We start from the raw sequence: 14,750 nt of genomic DNA on the forward strand, positions 1-14,750 counted from the left end.
CACTCTTAAACAAATGTTTTCCTTTTGTGACATTGATCAGTTTTCCCTATCTTTTTCTCTAAGCTGGGTGAATTTTCTCAACCTACTTCAAGGCATAAATTACACAGATTTCCAGTATTTGCATAAGTGTATAATGCCTGCTGAATTTAATGTGCTGACTGGTTCCAGGCACAGCACCAGAGTGGGCATTAAATCTTATGTAAAATTACAATATTAGTATCTGATGGCTGTTTGACTGATGATACAGGTTTCTCCTTCAGGATGAGAATTACTTACAGTCCTAGCTGATGAGACATAAAATGCATCCATAAGGAATTACATGAAGGCTCATGTTTGAGCTGCCACACATGGGAGTTGCACACACTCAAGACATATGCAGACATTGGATCTCTGTGTTATTGTTAACACGCAGTTACAATCGGTCAAATGAAACTTAACAGGTTAGTGTGGATATTCTTCATCTAAAATGAGGAAATCCATTGCATATTTAATTCTTATTTTATGTTCAGAGGGCACATTGTGTAATAAAATCCCCATATCAGAAGTTATTGCTAAGAAGGGGTGCTAGAGAAGGAACTTGGTTAAAAGCATGGCAGTCACCTAAAATATTTATATGCATCATGATGGAATATGTTAAAGAGGGTGGAGTCAGAAGGTCCTGGAATGCATCTTCTCAGTATTTTTAAACTCTGTGAACCTGTATTAAATTTGTACATTATATTTAAAGTTTGCATTTGTGACACAAATGCAAACTTGAAAGGCAGCGATAGTGGAATCACTTTAGGTGTCAGTTCACTCAGATTTTCTGCATCCATTGCTGCACTTAAAACTAACCACGCATACCTGGCAGGTATTGTAGCATCCTGTCTGGAGGTATGTGGGGAGGGGAAGTGTTTTTTCATCATGTATAAGATCTTTGAAGTTCAGCCAATCTTTTGGGAAATGCAGTTGTTTACCATCTCTCTTAGATCAATATCAATTTCCTCTGAATGTGCTCAGCGCAGCAGAAGGGATCTTTGTGCCCCGGCTTGGTATAAACACTGTGAGCAGTGGGAAACTGCCAACCCCGCGCTTATGAACGAGTGAGCAATTGCTGGGCACGGATTCTGGGAATTGTAGGAATTATTTTGCCCTCAGGTTGTCTTCTACTCAAACGTTTAAGCTGATATATGTAATGACTAACTGGTGATGTATCAGTGTGTTGGGACTATGTGTCATTTTAATCAATAATGTTTTCATACCTGTATTCTCTCTGTATTTCTCACTTTTTTTTTTTTTTTTTTTTGGTACCCACCCCCCTCCCCGATCTTCTCTCCATCTGTGCTTGTTGTGTGTTCCAGCTTGTAAGTGCAATGGTCATGCAAGTGTGTGCCAGGTGTTAACTGGCAAGTGCTTCTGCACCACCAAGGGGATTAAAGGAGACCAGTGCCAGCTGTGAGTACATTTGCAACACTGTCACACACACACACACACACACACACACACACACAATCCTTTAAAAAAGAAAAGAAAAGAAAAAAAAAGACACTGAAGTGTTATAATGATTTCTAAAAAAATGAAAGCACCTTATCTAAATCCAGACCTTAAACGTTGTTTTTGTGACACATAAAGAGCATTTCATACTTTTATCTTTCTCTCAGTGGAGAGAATGACATTTTTCTGAAGCTGACCTGTTGACCTTGCTGCATTGATTGTGCCTCGTTTCAGTCTAGCAATTTTATTGGTATCTGTTGACTTCCCGCGTCTCGCTCCTGACCGGAAAATATTTTGTTGCGCTCACTCCTTCTGATCTGCCGTCATTTCAGTGTGATGCTCTCTGTTAGCTGTAAAGACTCTGGTTAAAACAAACAAGTTAACAAACAATAAAAACAGAGATGACCAGACAGTGTCTGCATAAATAGGTTACTTAACATGATGAGAATTGTAGAGTTTCTGGGCAGCTAGTCAGCAGGTCAGTGTCAATCATCACTTGGGATGCTGACTGATGTAAAGCTTGAATTTGAAAACATGACTCTTTTACAGATGATAAATGTGGTAAATTGGATGGGAATAATATAAACTTTCTGATTGGAATTTGCTATAATTAAGTTGAAATAATTTAAGTAAACATTGATGTCACAGTTTTTTTTGCAAATGAGTTTGTTCCATTCATATGATAGTAGTATCAATTGTGTATGAAAGAGTAGTATGAAAGAATATGATCCTCTGTTTAAATACATTATTTAATTTCTATTTTATTTGTCTAATGTCATTAAATAAAAACACCCAATTGGATATTTCTGCAACACAGAAATGAACTTGTTGAGATTCTGAGTTGTGAAATAAACTGATTTGCAGCAGTTCCCTGCTTTTATTTTGTAATGGTGTTCATCTTTATATGATTAATCCAGTACAGTTATTCAGAATTTGTATATCACAGTAATGAGCACTGTTTGTTTTCCCTTTTTTTTTTCAAAGCAGCTAAGTTTCTTTCCAGCTTTGTTGCAAAGTTTGTTTGCGAGAAACGAGGATTTGGTGGGGTAAACTCAAGAGAAGGTTCAGCTGGCATTATTGGCCATAAACTCCACTTCCTGGACGATTTTCCTGCTGACGGGGTAAAATCTAGTGGTGTGGGAGGACAATTCCTCTTAGCTGTGTCATTTCTCAGATATAAGCAAAGTGGACACCGTTTTTAATACCCGTAATGCGGGAAGAGTTATGGAAGGGTCAGTGGCAAACATGAACACGCATTCCTGCACACCCACACAGTATGTTACATTTTTTTTTTTTTTTTTTACCAGCATTATCTCTTTTCCTTTAGAACCACCTAACACCAGGGGTTTAAAATGGAAATAAAAACATATTCTCTTTTTCTGTACCTCAGCATTTATTGTTAGCCTTTTAAGTGATACATTTCATCAAAACACATTCCACTTTTTTTATTAGTATATCTTCTTTTTTTTCTGTCTGCAAAATGACCATCCATTCATTCAACATTTGGATAAAAGGGGAAAAAAAGCTGCCTTGCACATTATCGTTGTTGACCAATTGAAGCATTCTTATTTTAGTCTTCGTTTTAAAAAATAAGAGCCCTAAAAATGGCTTCAGACAGGAGATGATCAACTAGTGAGTTGTGAAAAGCCTTTTTTTTAAATTTTTTTTTATTTTAAACATGTAAAACCACTTAAAGCTGGGGTAGCTTGCTCAGAGATATTTTTTTTCTACTCTAGGTGAAGTGGTTCCTCATCCTGATAGTAGGCTGTACATTTGTAATCATGAACAGTAAAAAAATATAGTTAGACCCCTCAGTTTACTGTAAATCTGTAAAAACTATGACCAGTCAAAACGTTCGGGCCGAATTGAAGTTTTTTTCATATATTTTATAAGCTTCTCCTCCCAGCTCCTTTCCCCCTCCCGCATTGCACACCCTGCATATAACTAGCGTGTGAGGATGAAAATACAAAGTAGTGAAGAAGAAACTCGGAAGGCAAACATGGCTGAGAAAATGCAGAAAGGATTTCCTGACCCGGCTCAGTTTATTTCCTGCTAAACAGCCAAGGAAGAGAAAATCGTTGGTGGAAAAAGCTGTGAACTAGAAAAGCACTTGGAGAGCACAAACCTCGGGCAAGGCCTTTAAAAAGTTCCTGGATTCAGTGATCACAGCCAAAATTAAATCAGTTCTTCCTTTTCACATTTCCAACAACTCCTGAAAAGGAGGAGGAGCCAAGACAGGGTGCTACTTTCACATCTTGGTAGCTCCCCAACATTACTTACCCCAGCTTTAAATAGAAGCCTAAAACTAAAACGATAGAACTTTGTCATGGTCAGGATATTCTGCACGAGTCAAAGAGCACATGAATGTGAAGGGGGAAAAAAGGGTGAGTGAGACCTCTGCAAATCCTCCATGCTTGCTGTCAACTGCAAGTAAATATATTCTAAAATGTCACGCTGATATGTTCTCACGGGGGAGATAAAAAAAAAAAAAACACTACAGGGCAATGTTGATAAGTTCTGAAAAACCTTGTAGCCTGAGTTCTGGTCTGTTCTATTCTATACTCTACAGTCATTTAGCAGACATTTTCCTTCACAGCGACTTACATTTGAGAGTGAGAACAACACCAGCAAGAAATCAAACAGTAGGGGCGTCATAATTAGGTGGTAGTCAGACTGCGTAGTCCAGTTTGACATTGGTGCTTTCATGTAAGCCCCTCCCTGTAGAGGCCCCTCCCCCTAGAGGCAGTGCAATGTTTTGTTTTCTTCTTTTAATTTTTTTGTTTGTTTTTGCTCCCCTCCGCTCCTTACAACAGTCCCTTTGTTTTAACATTTTTGTTTTACCAGAACCAAAGTAAAGTGTTCCATCTGTCCCAGTCTGGAATTGCATCAGTGTTTCAGTTGTGTAATCCTTAATCTTAAAAAGCAGATTTTTGCTTTTTTTTTTTTTTTTTTTTTTAAAATATCATACTTTGATCAAATGATCACTGAAGTGCTATCTACTTGCTAACAATTAAGTTGTGCTGTTTGCTTTTAATTTTTTTTAAGTGTTTCTGCTTCTCAAGACGTGCAGTATTTTTCTCATTTTCATGGTATTCCATGCCCAAAGTGCGCTCCTGTAAACTTTTACAAACACTTGCATTGTTGCGCCCGATGCCATTAAGACTTCCAAGTAATAGCGGAACTAATGAGGTAAAGAATGCATCGATGCTGAATAATAATTATTTGCAGAGAGGCAGCTGGAAAAAAAAGATGTCCTCGCTGTTTTGCAATGATCAGTCAAACAAGCAGTGAGAGAAGTATTTAGTGCTGATTTAAATGCCGTCATTAATCAGGAAACTTCTTATGCAGGAAGTAGAAGGATAGCGAAATGGAGTTTGCATACCAGCTATCGCCTGCCCGATGTCATCTGGGTTCACAGCACATCTCTTTAGTCTGCGTGTTTATAGAGCTCACAGGCACAGGTTCAAACTGAGTGTAGATCAAATTAAGATACAGTGAAAGGGGACTGCCTGAAGTTTAGATGTGTGCATAAATGCATGTAGGTGTAGATTAAATTAAGATACGGAGCAAAGGAACAGCATTACTTGTGTTTTGCCCTCTAAAAGTGCTGGAATGTTGAAATGCATCTGGAGTGATGTTCTGTGTAGTTCTGAAGCTCATGATGGCCTTTGTTCTCTGTCCTTTGTTCCGTGCTAAAAGAGCACCCTCTACCCCATCCTTGTTTGTTTCACATTAGAAACAGGACGACAGTTGGCTCCTCCTCAGTCTCATGATCTCCACTCTTTAAACCATACAGGGCACGGATCCGTGATCATCAGGATTTTCTGGTTGCGTGTCAATTTAATATCCCTCTTTATTAGGTCAGTTAGTACTTTAACTGCATGCAACCAGTTTAAATGTTCCTCTCAGTGTCTTACTAAACGCAGCTTCTGCTGACGACATTGAACACAGCATTGAGTCATTTCTTGATTTTCCCTCCCCCCCCACAACACTAAAGCCACTTTTTTTTCTTGGTTTTGGCTCCAATGATATTTAAATTGTTGAAACGCGTCATACTTCCACCGTCATCTGACTGAATGCCTCCCCCCCCTCCACCCGCCATAGTCCCCTCCAAAAGGACACAGTGTGTCTTGTGAATTCAGAATGTTGCAAAGCAACCACTGCTGAATTATTTTTAGAGTTGGAGTCATCCGCCCTATTCGATGCAACATCACTAACAACCACCTCCTCCTCGTCATTGCCATGCTTGTTTGTCAGTCTTCTTCCTTCCCTCTTACACTGTCCTCTCTGACCTGTTATCATCACCTCTGCTCATGTTGTAACAAGTTAAGTTGGTTGCCTGCTGCAGAAAACAACTTTTAAAACAGCCAGTAAAATAGTAAATAGCATTGCTTTTGAATTTTTTCCTTTGTGTGTCCAGTTCTAGGGGCTGGCAAATATTACACACTGTCTAGCATCAGAAGAGTCACAGGCAATTAATCAACGTCTCTCCATTTGATTCATTAAGAAAAGCATAAACGATGGAAACATGGTGGTTAGCACTGTGGCCTCACAGCAAGAACGTCGCCGGTTCGATCCTTGGCTGGGGCAAGGTTTGATCTGTGGCCTCTCTGTGTGGAGTTTGTATGTTTTCCCCGTGTATGCGTGGGTTCTCTCCGGGTACTCTGGCTTCCTCCCACAGTCCAAAGACTTAAGACTTAGGTTGATTTTGTAATCTAAATCAGTGTTTTTCAACCTTTTTGAAGCAAGGCACACTTTTTTTTCCCCACTGAAAACTCACAAGGCACACCACAAACCAAAAAAAAATGTTTTTAAACTTTGTAAAAAGAAGCCCATATTATTAATATAAAGTCATCTTGTCAAAGTGTCTTGAATAGAAGTAAGATAAACACAAGGAAAAGGAATTTTATTATCTTTCACCTGGGCCTATTTGGATGGACACAGAGCTGCTTTTTAGACCAATCAGGTGAAATTAGATAATTTCTCATAGGAACACCTGATGATGTCTCTCGGCACACTAGTGTGCCATGGCACAGTGGTTGAAAAACACTGCTCTAAATTGCTCAATCTGTGTTCGTCTCCGATGGACTGGGGAGGTGTCCAGGGTGTACCCTGCCTTTCGCTGGACTGCTGGGATAGGTTCCAGCTTCCCCGCGACCATGAATTGGATTAAGCGGTTAGGAAAATGAATGAACGAAAGTTTGACAAAGATTCCAACAATTTTAGAAATTTACTGCATAAAAGCAAGATATAGGACAGTGCTGTGAACTTTCATGCTCTTCCTCATTACAGGGTTTGGAAATCTGACTGATAAAACACACACTCTTGAGTTGTCTTTTAGATCTCAGTTGAGTATAACTCACAAAAAGTTAAATATTCAGCTTCTTATGTAAGAAGGCTTAATAGCCTTTAAAGGTCATCTTAATTTGACCTTCTCTAAACATTTAAAGACATAAATCTAATTTTTTAATGTATTTATTGCACAAAATGACGTTCTTTCACAAGATGATTAACTTAAAAAAACTACCATGAAGCAACCAATAAATGTTCTGGTTCAGCGACAGCTTACTTTTAAGCTTCCTGCTTCATCACTGTTCATGTTTGACACGATCAGACCAAGATGACGCCTAGACGACAAGTTATGGTGACATCCCCTTTTTTTTATGTTGTAGCGTACCCACAACAGTTGCTAGCTTTTGTTTCAACAAAATTACTGAGATGAATAATTTACTATTGCAGGATTTTACTTAAATCCCCTGCGTTCATGACAAGCTATGAGTGTAGCAGGAACTTTTACATTTTCTGTAAATTCCACCCAAAAATTAGAATAGCAATAACTTTTTGTGAGTAGTGTAGATTGTGTCGGTGAAGATCTTTGGTCATCCGTGGGAATTGCAACTCGTTTTCTGTGTCTTGGTTCTTGAAGACATTTCACTTCTTATCGGAATGGCTTCTGTAGCCATAGACAAGTTGCTTTTTTCATTTTGCTCCAAGTATTTAAAGGGGGGTGTCTTTGTCTTAGTAGCATTATGTCCTCACAGAAAGAAAGTTGCCGGTTCAAGCCTCGGCTTGGGAAGGTGGGTTCGAACATTGGCCTTTCTGTGTGGCATTTGCATGTTCTCCTCATGCGCGGGTTCTCTTCAGGTACCCCACCTTCCTCCCACCGTCCAAAGACATGCATGTTAAGTTAATTGGTTACTCCAAATTTTCCTTAGGAGTGAGTGTGAGCGTAGATGGTTGTTTGTCTCTCTGTAATGGACTTGTGACATGTCTAGGGTGTACCCTTACTCTCACCTGATGATTGCTGGGATAGGCTCCAATTTTACCGCAACCTTGAAATTGGACTAAGCGGTTAAGAAAATGGATGGATGAGAATTTGGCACACTACTTGTAGATGCCGTATTATGCTCTTTGTAATCGTGGAAAAATCTGTTTTGTGTCATTGTTTCGCCTTTAAACAAAGTCGAAGCAAAATCTAACTTACTTTTGCAAACTTATCAGATTCTCTTTGTCAGACGTAAGAGTCTTGATGAGGCGCCAACAGCAGGAGCCGATGCGCTGGCACTTGGCATGAACAGTTCCTGATAGGAGGCATTTCTGCTCTCAGTTTGTTCGCGATCATCTTCAACCTGTTCTCTCCTCTCTGTTTTCTCCACTGCAGATGTGACTCAGAAAACCGTTACCTTGGGAATCCACTCAGAGGAACTTGTTATTGTGAGTAATTCTCCATTGGACAGCTTACTTTCTGAAGGCTCATATGCGCTCGCACTGTTCACTAACACACACACACACACACACGCGCACACACACACACACACACACACACACACACACATGCACACAAACGCCTCCTTGATTATTATTGGCTATTTGCTGTGCGCTTTTCTTTTTTCTTCCACCTCTCCGCTTGCACCTTCCCTATCAGGGCAGATGGAGCATCTTAGTGCTTTGGCACCGGCGGCGCTTGCTCGTTGACAGAATGACTTGCCGTGAAAATGTCAAGTGCATCAGAGGGAGTGAGTGATTGAGCTAATCAAAGAGACGGAGGAGTAAAAATCCTCCACTCCTCTACTCACTCAATCACGCATCTGCTAATTAATCCATTTAGAAAGTTGACTAAACGGTAGTGTGCCTTAAAAGTAAAAGGAAAATCTATGAAGGTGTGAGACGCAAAACGCTTCCATATAGCTGACAACCACTGCTGAGATGTAACATGAGTCTGCTGTGCACACTGTACAGGTTGGCGTCTGCGTTCTGTGTGTTTATTTGCATGATGTGGTGTCCTTCACGGTGCTGCAGCACTTAGTGATTTGTTATCTGCCTTTCAGCACTCTGCTACTGACAACAGAGCCTTTGCCAAGGTTTTGTCCCTTTTGAAATGCCATAGCCTGACAACAGGCGCAATGAAGGAAGGACAGGAAACTAGAAGCCCGAAGCTGGATTTAACCTCTGGACACCACTGGAAGTTCTTGAGCTTTAGGAACACAGCTTTGTAAACGTGACACTTCCCACAGACTAAAAGCCCACTGAGCATAGATTAACATGATACCCGAGTGGTAAAATGATCCAACTCCTTTATTAATGTATATTATGGTCATTTTAGCCTGTTATTGTTTCCCAGCCATCAATGTTTTCAGTTAATACCCCTGATGCAGTGCCTGTCCTTAGGTTTAAAACAGGGGGAACAGAAACCAGCTTTACTCTTCCTCTGTTTGATGTCCAAATATAATTTATAATTTATTAAAGCTAACTCTGGATGATTTGTACAAACAAATCAAATTTTTTTTTGGATTCATTCATTAATTTCTTCCCCAAAAATGCCGCCTAAAAAAAAATCAGTCCTCCGCAACTCTATAGTTCACAAAAAGATTATGAATATCTATTGGACAATTATGAATATCTATTGGACAAATCTAATTGAAGATATGCACTCATTGTATTTTACTCCAAATATTTTTTTTTTTTTTACTGTCATAGTTGTTTTTAGCAGTGTGCAGAAAAGCACAGGTGGTTGCTTAGATACTTTATATTGTTTAGGAAGCCTCAATCTCTCCAAAGTCTGCTGGGTCTCTCTGTGGACGAATACATGTAGCTCAGATTTGGAAATCCAGAAACTGACTAGTTGCTGACTATGCACAGGTCTGTACTAGTCTCCACTCCTTTAATAAGAAAAAAAGCATAGGAGAAGTATGTTTTTGAGAGATTTCTTATAGGAGAATATCTGTTATCTGCACATTTTCTTGCATGACTTGCGTGTCTCTATAGCTGTTGTAGATGTCATTATCTATAACAAGGATGTTCAAAGTCAGTGTTCAAGGGGCTGCTGCCCTGCAGGTCTTGGATTTTTACTGTTGGAGCACACTTCTATCAGAATGAAAGAATGCTTGGGTAGAAATTGACAACAAGCTATTGAAGAGAGCCATGATTTGAATCCAGTTTGTTGCAGCAGGGAAACATCTACAACCTGTAGGGCTGTAACACTGGGCACCACTGGCAAAAAGGATCATGTGCATTAATCTGTTTGCACATTCAGAATACAGAAATCAAACCATGTAATGCACAGAGCAACAGAATAGATACAGGTACTTACTTCGCTGTCTGATTTGCTTGACAGATAATCTCCTGATCGACTACCAGTTCACTTTCAACCTAATCCAGGAAGATGATAACCACTACACCGCTATTAACTTCTTGGCCTCACCGGAGCAGGTAACTTCTTGTTAAGATGACTTCTGTAAACCACTTTGATTTGTAGAGGTGATCTACAAACTTAAAAAAAACAAAAACCAAATCTAAAGACACTGTGGTTAAATAATAATTCCATCCATCCATCCATCTTCTGCCGCTTATCCGGGGTCGGGTCGCGGGGGCAGCAGCCTAAGCAGGGAAGCCCAGACTTCCCTCTCCCCAGCCACATTTGCCAACTCTGCGGGGGGGGATCCCGAGGCGTTCCCAGGCCAGCCGAGAGATATAATCCCTCCAGCGTGTCCTGGGTCTTCCCCGGGGTCTCCTCCCAGAGGGACGTGCCTGGAACACCTCACCAGGGAGGCGTCCAGGAGGCATCCTGACCAGATGCCCGAGCCACCTCAACTGGTTCCTCTCGATGCGGAGGAGCAGCGGCTCTACTCTGAGCCCCTCCCGGATGACCGAGCTCCTCACCCTATGTCTAAGGGAGAGCCCGGCCACCCTGCGGAGGAAACTCATTTCAGCCGCCTGTATACGAGATCTCGTTCTTTCGGTCACGACCCACAGCTCATGACCATAGTAATAATAATTCCTTGCTTTGATAATGTACTTTTGTTTTCTTATCTTACACCAATGTTGCATTTGTGTCTTTTAAAGGAAAATAAAAACTTGGATATGTCCATCAATGCATCCAACAACTTCAACCTCAACATCACATGGTCGGTGGGATCCACAGGTACTTCAGATTTAAAGGTTTTTCATATTGTTGGATGATGACACTGAATAACATGAAGCAAACCGCAAAGATCTGCTTAAGTTGCTAGAATATTGTTTTCAGCTAAATGTGTGTAAATCACATTTAGTCCATATTTAAGTACGTTTTGGGATCTCTCAAGCCTTTTCTAAAAGCCAATATTCACTTATGTTGTTTAGAATCAGACTCAGCCCTTCAGCCCTTCAGACTCAGCTTTACATATTAAGTATTCATGTACATTTTCTTCAGCTTTTTACCTCCAATCATTTTAGTTTTAATTAAAATATTCATTTGGTCAGCCAGTAAAAGAGACACATCACGGACGATACCGCATCCTCTTGTTAGTGTACCGTGTCACTGCTTAGTGGATATTATAGGTCTCCTGAGGAAAGACACCCAAGGACACTGCAGTTGCCAAGTGGCACTATTTATTTGCTTCCCTCCTTGCTCTCAAGTCATATGACCGTCTCGCCAGTCCCACAACACTGACATTTTGTAGCGACTAAAGCACGTTAACCTCATGCAGCTCCCTCCACCGTTTTAACCTTTTCGGAGCACCGTTATTAATATTTGAACCCCTCCCCTTTACCCTGCACAGATATTGTGTCTCAGAAGGAACGGGAGCCTCTTCACAATCGACACAAGCACGAAACGCCTTTAGGTGGGGAAAGAAGGGAGGGGGTGATTTCAATTAAGATAAACGTGCTCACGTAGCCTCACTCAAGCTGTCATTTTCACTGCTTTTGTTTCAGACCTGTGGGTTGGAATGTCAATGATGAGGAGCCGCTGACATGAGGAAGAATGAGAAATTACTCTAAATATTAAGAGGGATGGATAATAGACTTCTTTATGTGAAGAGTTTTAGCCATTAGAAAGAAAAAAAAGAAACGCTTACGGTATTACAATGGGTAATAAGGATTGTAGCCATCGACGACATCGTCTTGAAATATAACAATCGCATCACACAGAATGGCAACAGATGCACAACTGAGCAGACTGGCATTCCTCTCCTGCACTGTATCAGCCCTGTGGACATTAAATACAAAACTCTAAATATCAAATATTCATTTGTTGGGTGGGGGGTGAGACACAAATTAAAGAGATGAAAGTGTTGCAACTTATCCATACCTGCAGTCAGCAGCGTTTCAGTCCATCTCGCAAGCAGTGCTTACCTCCCACGCCCATGCCCGCTGAACAATAAAATATTTTGTGTCCATTTTGCAATGAAGCTTGCCGCTGTTTTAGGTTTTCAGAAAGGAAAAAGTTAAGCGCTGATAAGAAATGATAATAATAATTGCACTTAAGTATTTTCCTGTGGTTCAAAATGGCTTTAAAAAAAAACAAAAACAACATCCATTAATGCATTTATAATAGTATGTTGCAGCCAAAGCAGCTTCATCTCTATGGATACGCCGTCTGAGCTCCAAAAAAGCTTTCTGCTGAAAATAAATCTCCTTTTTCCCCCCTAACAGCTGGAACCATCTCAGGAGAAGAGGTGCCCATTGTCTCTAAAACAAACATTAAGGAATACAGGGACAGTTTCTCCTGTGAAAAGTTTGGTTTTCGAAGCAACCCCAACATCACCTTCTATGTGTACGTCAGCAACTTCTCATGGCCCATCAAGATCCAGGTAAGGACAGCACTTTTTAGTTACTTGTATGAAGTTGGTACAGGAACATATCATCATTTATGTTCCCATGATCTCAAATTGTTATTCAGTAACTATTAGTGTGATGCGTTTAAAAAATAAGAGGTTTCAAATCACAGATCCAAATAGATTTTGTTTGAAGTTTTGAACTGTTGCATTTCATTGTAATTACTGATTTTATGACTGATAGTTGGTATGATGAGCTGCACAGCTGTTTTTTTTTTTCTTTCTTTTTTTTTTTTTAATTGGCAGAAACACCATCCAACATTTCTAACCCTGTCAGAATGGCTGAAACGCAGCATTTATCACAAAGATTCAAAGAGCGTCCTCAGGAAGTCAGGTTTCTGCCAGGACTTACAGTTGTAAACTGCTTAAAAGTTTGTGAACCCACAAAAATTTCCAAATTTTCAAATTTAAAGAATTATAAAAAATTGATTTGGGTAGGTAAAACAAACCAACAAACAAAAAAGCAGTGAGATTAAATAATTAAACTTTAATTATGATGCAAAGTGATCAAATTGATACTCTTATGTTAGCATTTCATTTTAAAGTTAAAAGGTAACCAGAGTTAAGTTTCATTAGTCTAGTGGTGTATTTGTGTAAAAATTAGATTCAAATTAACGCAGATTTCTGAGAACTTCAAAAAAGAATTTGGCTGACCAGAAGTTAGTGTTTGGATTGTCCAAATCCAGATCCAGACCTCAGAAAGGATCTAACAGATAAGTCATGAAAACACTACTGTTTTTTTTTTTTTCAAAATCAGTTCACTCAAAATTATCCGATGAAAATTTAAAGGATGATGTAAGCTATTATGCTTATTATGCTTATTTTTTTTAAATATATATGCAGTTAATGAGTAAAACCTACCAATATCCCAGTACAATAATATCTTTGCAGAATCCTGCTAATGCTCTGCTAAACAGATGCAAATGACTTATAATCAGTGAGTCGAAGGGTTGTAGCTACTGTAACTCTGACAGCTGATCACATAAACCAGAAGGAGGTCACACTACGTACAGACATCAAATATCAATCAAATATTACACATCTATAAAGGGCAACGTTTATAGATGTGTAAAATTTGATTGTTTTTCTCTGTAAGCAAAAAAAAAAAAAAAAAAAAAAAACTGGAACAAGCTTTGATGTCAACAAAAACCTAATTTTGATGAACATACTAAGATGCTATTTTCCTTATGTGAAACTCGTCTCTTATCATGACTTGCCATCAGAATGATCTCGACTCAGCGCTGACAGTTTTCTTGCTCAAGGCGTTCATTTAAGCAAGAAACATAAGCTCTTACCAAGAAATATGATACAGCGAGATAACAATAGTTATTCCCACTAATAGTATTTCGTACCCATTTTGCTAATTAACCTGCTCAGAAATATTGATTTTTGTATTCTGTCCCACCATTCCACACGGTAGACGAGTGGCCCATCTTGGGGTAATAATATATTTGGGACTGGTCCATCTGCAGAGGTGGACCAGTAATAGTTTTCTATTAGATTTCCCAGCAACAGTCACTTACTTATTATGGACTGAGCCGCGCTGTAAAAGCAAATAGCTTCTGTAACAGGATAGGGTCTCTGGTCTCTTACTCACCTTTTATGATGCAGGGTGTGGAGTGGAGACCTGGATGAGATTAGGCCAAATTTGAGCATGCGTTCATGAGGCTTTGTATTTGAGGTTCAAGCACATAGAATAAGCATTTAAATATGAATTACGATAGTGAAGAGCTATCACGAGGTTAGATCTTCAGGTGACATCATCATTTGTCAGTATAATTGCAATCCAAGAGACTGCTCTGTGCAGCGACAGCCCACATGTGATAGAAAAACGCCCTCAGATGATGCTATTGATTGGCTGAGATGGATGAATTGAAATTAAATTAACCTGACATATATTGCTTTGAGCTCATATCATGTGAAAAGCAGTTTTATGGGCACAAAATAGACTTGTCTCGTTTATTAAAAAGCCAGCAAAAGCATCTGCGCTTTTGAGTCACGTTAGTCATGTCAGCGAGCATCTCATTTCAGATCAGCGACTCTCATTTTCCAGTTAATAAGGTTGACACAAAGTCAAAGGTGGCAGAAGTTTGGGAGGGTAATGAAGGACATCAGCACAATGAAGTCTCATTCTAAACATGCTCGTTCTTCTCTCCTGTTCACTGATCAAATATTTAGTTCCCT

General features: G+C 39.6%; 1 protein-coding gene across 1 annotated transcript in view; it reads left to right on the plus strand.

Moving 5' to 3' along the window:
* atrnl1b (attractin-like 1b) overlaps window positions 1-14,750 on the plus strand; it is a 66,646-nt gene that overhangs the window by 23,651 nt on the left and 28,245 nt on the right. Inside the window, exons 20-24 of the mRNA XM_079260305.1 lie at window positions 1,341-1,434; window positions 8,135-8,187; window positions 10,088-10,182; window positions 10,816-10,894; window positions 12,385-12,542. Of these exons, the coding sequence (XP_079116431.1) occupies window positions 1,341-1,434; window positions 8,135-8,187; window positions 10,088-10,182; window positions 10,816-10,894; window positions 12,385-12,542 (479 nt within the window). The remainder of the gene's footprint in view (window positions 1-1,340; window positions 1,435-8,134; window positions 8,188-10,087; window positions 10,183-10,815; window positions 10,895-12,384; window positions 12,543-14,750) is intronic.

This window comes from Telmatherina bonti, assembly GCF_933228915.1.
Source record: "Telmatherina bonti genome assembly, chromosome: 21".
Classification (NCBI taxonomy): domain Eukaryota; kingdom Metazoa; phylum Chordata; class Actinopteri; order Atheriniformes; family Telmatherinidae; genus Telmatherina; species Telmatherina bonti.